Source organism: Martes martes (assembly GCF_963455335.1).
Source record: "Martes martes genome assembly, chromosome: 17".
Lineage (NCBI taxonomy): Eukaryota > Metazoa > Chordata > Mammalia > Carnivora > Mustelidae > Martes > Martes martes.
Genome location: NC_137905.1, coordinates 53,540,793 through 53,546,592, shown reverse-complemented (window position 1 = coordinate 53,546,592; position 5,800 = coordinate 53,540,793). Strand labels below are relative to the sequence as shown.

The window sequence follows — 5,800 nt, the reverse complement described above, 5'->3', positions numbered from 1 at the left end:
AAGGGAGTTGAGGGAAATTGGAAGTGGAGGTGAACCATGAGAGACTACGGACTCTGAAAAACAACCTGAGGGTTCTGAAGGGGCAGGAGGTGGGAGGTTGGGGGAACCAGGTGGTGGGTACTAAGGAGGGCACGGATTGCATGGAGCACTGGGTGTGGTGAAAAAACAATGAATACTGTTATGCTGAAAAGAAATAAAAATTTTTTTTAAAAATTGGGTAAAATGTAATTCTACGCTCTCCACTACCCATTTCAGTTCAATCTGTCCTTTCTACCTGAAAATGTTGACAATGCTCATCTCCCAAGCTCCCATGACATCACACTTCACATGACTTACTATTGCCCCTCTAGTAAGAAAACTGCAAAATGATCACTGGCTCCCCAAAACTGTATTCACTGCCTGAATTTCCCCTCCAGTACAATTCTCTTCCGTTCACTGATGACCTCTCCCTCGATGATCCATTTTCATGTTCCTTTTCCTACACTTCAATGCCTACTTCAATTCTGGGAAATTTAGGTGACAAATTTACCTGACAACACACAAAGACTTCTGTATAATATCCAGATCACTTCAGGACCTGGAGTTTATAATTGCATAGTTTCTGTGCTCCACCACTGACCATCAGCAAAACTTCAAACACATGAGTATTTATAAGATAATTATATAGTATTACATTACAATTACAATTATGACATCGTTAACTTTGAAGGAGAAGATCAAGATGGTCTGTTAGCTTCTCATCACTGTATTGAGGACCCTGAGGGGATGAGTGAATCACCAACATTAGGAATATTAAGGAAATTCCTACAATTTACATATTTCTCATAACATGAGGGGATTTTACATTCCTTATCCAGGCAAAGCAGACCATGGATATCCTGGGGTCGCGGCTCATGAGCAGAAAGGGGCTGAGGACTGGGAAACACAGAGTGATTACCAAACTGGTATTCAGAAGGTACCAGCTGAGATAATCAAAAATACCCAAAATAATATGAAAGATAGAGGAGAGGGTGTTAAAGTAGACAAAGGTGCTCACCAGAAGAAGGATGGTTTTGGTGGCTGTAGACTCAGGGGATGATGAAGAGACATTGGTCCTAACAATGTGTTGGACCCTCTGCTTGTGCCTGTACAGGTAGAAGACCATGGAGCTACTGGCCGAGAGCATAAGCCCCAAATATACCACATCAGGGAATGACAACAATGCTACATACAATGGGTCTCTGTTTTTCTCATGACGAATACTTGAACAGCGCCCAAAATGTTTCAGATTTGTGATGTTTTTGTTGTTCAAAGTGATAGTCATAAACAAAGGATACATGATATTTACCAGTATCTGTATGACCCAGCACAAGACAATTGAAGGGACAATGCACTTGGGAGGTTTCCCTTTAAGTGCTGCCCACCTGGAGTTCCTGGGGCTGATGGTGATGGCCTGGAAGACACTCAGGAGGCAGGTGGTTCCAATGGACACCCCCCTGCCCACCCCACAAACATAGGGGAAATATTTGTATCCAAAATCACTGAGGATGTGATACCACCCAAAAGATGAGATTGTATTGTGTATTCCAACAGACAACAGGACCAAAATGTTGGCTACAATCAGATTTTTTATAATCAAATCGGTGGACCTTGGCCTACACCCAGTGAAATAAAGGAGGAGATAATGGTAAAGAAGACAGAAGTTCCCCAGGATCCCAACCACAATCTGTATTAAGATGATCACTCCTACTGCCAGATCCCTGGTGGCCATCCTGACAGTACTCAGTGACTGATATTGGTCTTCGGGGTAGAGGATCCTGCATGGGAGTAGGAGGAATGGGCCACACAAATCATGTCATATAATTTAATATTCTACTCTTAGCTACACATCCTACTTTGAAATACTACTAAAAGTTCTTCTGTCATTTAGAGCCTTCCAAGGGTTACATACACAACCATTACCAAATACTTGCATGTGTGAATCGCTGGTTTAATGGCCACCCATGGGGGTCACTTCTTATTTCTCACAGGTTCGGGAGGCATTCCTCACTGCATTCCTCATAAAGATGAGGACAACACAGTTACACAGAGGGGAAGTGCTTTGTCTAAATTCATTCACCAATCAAGGGGGGGATTGGAAACTGGCTGGGCTGGTCAAAAAGTTAGTGCACTGAATCCATAATATACAAAAATACTAGTCAGCAGTGGTCTTTAGATAAACCAGATCTCAATTTAGTCTTATGTTAGTACCTTGTCATCTGAATTGAGATTGCTGCCTTATTTAAATTTTTGTTTGCATATACCACCCAGTGCTATATGCAAATAATGAATCATGGAATACTACATCAGAAAATAATGAAGTACTGTAGGTTGACTAACAATAAAAACATAAAAATAAGTAAATTTTTGTTAATGATGAGTTTTTGCTTATTTATGAAGACTGTTCCATAACCAAATATGAACTTAAATAAAGCTTTAGAGTTAGTAATAAACTGTAGATGCACTGACTACAGTATTACAACTACAGGAACCTGCCACATGACAAGCTGGATTAAATGAATGCAAAAAGGACTCAAAATTAGCACGGCAACAGAAAGAATCATTTGCTTTCATTCCAGGAACAAATGTACAAGGCATAGGAACCCTGTACCAGTACCACTGCCAGACTACATTGTGTAAGGTAGAAACAAACAAATGACTACATTCAGATCATATATGTATGTATTTATGAATACCCGATGAAATAAAATTAGTAGCTACTACTGAGGTCATGGTCCTTCTTAGGGAAACCCCAGCAAACTGATACATCTTCACTTGTGACCTGCCTCCCCATACGCAGAAGGATGCTGAAATACAGAAAAGCATGCCTCTCTAAGTCTTTTGCCACAGAAGGGATTCAAAGACACACAGCTCTTATCTGAAGTCATCACATGAGGTTCTCCTTCCCTGTCTTCAGAGACATTGCCCTTCTAGAAACATCTCAAATCCTTCAACAGCACCAGGGATAGGCCTGAACCAAATCATTCTACAAGACTTCTGGAGAGAATACCCCTGTTGGGTCTCCATGGGCTAGAGCTTCATTCAACTCCACTGTCAGAGATGTCGCCTGTAGACAATAACTGACAGAATGAAATGGGGGAGTAGAGCACAAGTGATGGTGTTTCTAAAACTCCGCAGGTGGTCCTAACTGGGAACCCAGTGCCGAGGACCATTTAGCTCCACACTACTTCTCAGATTGTAATGAGCCTGGGAATCATTGGGGCATCTTCTGTAGGGTGTTCCACTCTAATAATAGGCTTCTTATCACCCTGCATCTGAGAGCTGACTGAGCTCCTCCAGGAGCCTGAACATCTGTGGAAACACCCTCTCTCCCCAACTAACCTTGACAATCAAACCATGGCTCCTGCTTCTCCCTGGAAGAAGCTCAACCACATATCTAGGACACTGACATTTCCTCATCACCTTCGCCTCTGAGCTCATGCACTCAGGAGGTCCCACCATCCTCTGTGTCTAGAAGTTGTGCTCCAAGGTGCTGCCTGATCTCAGGATCACAGATACAATCTGAGACACTGACAATGAGGGGCATTCTGCAAAACAATGACAGCATTCTTCAATACTGTTGCTATCACTGAGGACAAAGACAAAGCAAGAGTGGTAACTGATCTTGATTAAAGACTAAATAATGAAGACAATAAAATAAATCCCTGACATGATTGGATCCAGGTTTCTGAGAACACACAAAAATGACATCATTGTGTCACTGCAGGAAATCTGTATATGGACAGTCAGGGAAATGAAGGCATGGCACTACTATTGCTCATACATCTTTGATAGTTTTCTTGCGTTAGGAGAAAGACCTTGGGGCACCTGGCTGGTTCTGGTGGAGGAAGGTTTGATGCTTGATCTCAGGGTTGTGACTTCCAGCCCCATATTACTGCAGAGTTTACGTTTTTCCCATTTATCTGTGTACAGTGAGCCAACAAATAGTACATCATTAGTTTTTGATGTAGTATTCAACGATTCATCAGTTGTGTGTAACACCGATGTGCTCATCACAACATGTGCCCTCCTTAATACCCGACACCTGGTTACCTCATCCCCCAACTCCCTCCCTTCTTAACCCTCAGTTTCTTTCCCGGAGGCCAGAGTCTTTCATGGTTTGTCACCCTCTCCGAGTTTACTTTTAAACAAATCTTTAAAAAAAGGGGGAAAAAAGGAGAATGCCTTTGACATAAGAAGATAAATATCCAGAGACTAAGTTGAAAGTGTTCTTAAGAAATTAAAAATACTATGTTGAACAAGAGTGGTGAGAGTGGGCATCCTTGTCGTGTTCCTGATCTCAATGGGAAGACTGCTAGCTTTTTCCCATTGAGGATGATATTTGCTGTGGGTTTTTCATAGATAGATTTGATGAAGTTCAGGAATGTTCCCTCTATCCCTATACTTTGAAACGTTTTAATCAGGAACGGATGCTGGATTTTGTCAAATGCTTTTTCTGCATCAATTGAGAGGATCATGTGGTTCTTCTCTCTTCTCTTCTTGATTTGTTCTATCACATTGATTGATTTGCGAATGTTGAACCATCCTTGTAACCCAGGGATGAATCCCACCTGGTCATGGTGGATAATCTTTTTAATGTGCTGTTGGATCCTGTTTGCTAGGATCTTGTTGAGAATCTTGGCATCCATATTCATCAGGGATATTGGTCTGAAATTCTCCTTTTTGGTAGGGTCTTTGCCTGGTTTGGGGATCAGGGTAATGCTGGCTTCATAAAAAGAGTCTGGAAGTTTTCCTTCTGCTTCAATTTTTTGAAACAGCTTCAGAAGAATAGGTGTTATTTCTTCTTTGAAAGTTTGATAGAATTCCCCAGGGAATCCGTCAGGTCCTGGGCTCTTGTTTTTTGGGAGGTTTTTGATCACTGCTTCAATCTCGTTACTAGATATCGGTCTATTCAGGTTGTCAATTTCTTCCTGGTTCAATTTTGGGAGTTTATAGTTTTCCAGGAATGCATCCATTTCATCTAGGTTGCTTAGCTTATTGGCATATAACTGTTGATAATAACTTCTGATGATTGTTTCTACTTCCTTGGTGTTAGTTGTGATCTCTCCCTTTTCATTCATAATTTTATTAATTTGGGCTTTCTCTCTTTTCTTTTGGGTTAGTGTGGCCAGTGGTTTATCAATCATATTGATTCTTTCAAAAAACCAGCTTCTAGCTTCATTGATATGTTCTACTGTATCTCTGGTTTCTACCTCATTGATCTCTGCTCTAATCTTGATTATTTCCCTTCTTACGTGTGGAGTTGGTTTGATCTGTTGTTGATTCTCTAGTTCTTTAAGGTGTAGAGACAGCTGGTGTATTCTGGATTTTTCAATTTTTTTGAGGGAGGCTTGGATGGCTATGAATTTCCCCCTTAGGACCGCCTTTGCTGTATCCCATAGGTTTTGGAGTGAAGTGTCTTCATTCTCATTGGTTTCCATAAATTAATTGAGTTCTTCTTTGATCTCCGGGTTGATCCAAGCATTCTTAAGCAAGGTGGTCTTTAGCTTCCAGGTGTTTGAGTTCCTTCTGAACTTTTCCTTGTGATTGAAATTAAAAATAGAGCTTCCCTATGACCCTGCAATTGCACTACTGGGTATTTACCCCAAAGATACAGATGGAGTGAAAAGAAGGGCCATCTATACCCCAATGTTTATAGCAGCAATGGCCACAGTCGCCAAACTGTGGAAATTACCAAGATGCCCTTCAACGGATGAATGGATAAGGAAGATGTGGTCCATATACACTATGGAGTATTATGCCTCCATCAGAAAGGACGAAT

The 5,800-nt window shown here is 41.3% G+C and overlaps 1 protein-coding gene across 1 annotated transcript; it reads right to left on the bottom strand.

Moving 5' to 3' along the window:
- Positions 1 to 811: 811 nt before the first annotated feature.
- Positions 812 to 1,833, bottom strand: LOC308358410 (vomeronasal type-1 receptor 4-like; the record flags this gene model as incomplete). The annotated part of the gene is given in 2 exon segments (XM_080828593.1): positions 812 to 1,788; positions 1,791 to 1,833. Coding segments are annotated over 2 exon segments (1,020 nt in total).
- Between the last annotated feature and the right edge of the window lie 3,967 nt (positions 1,834 to 5,800).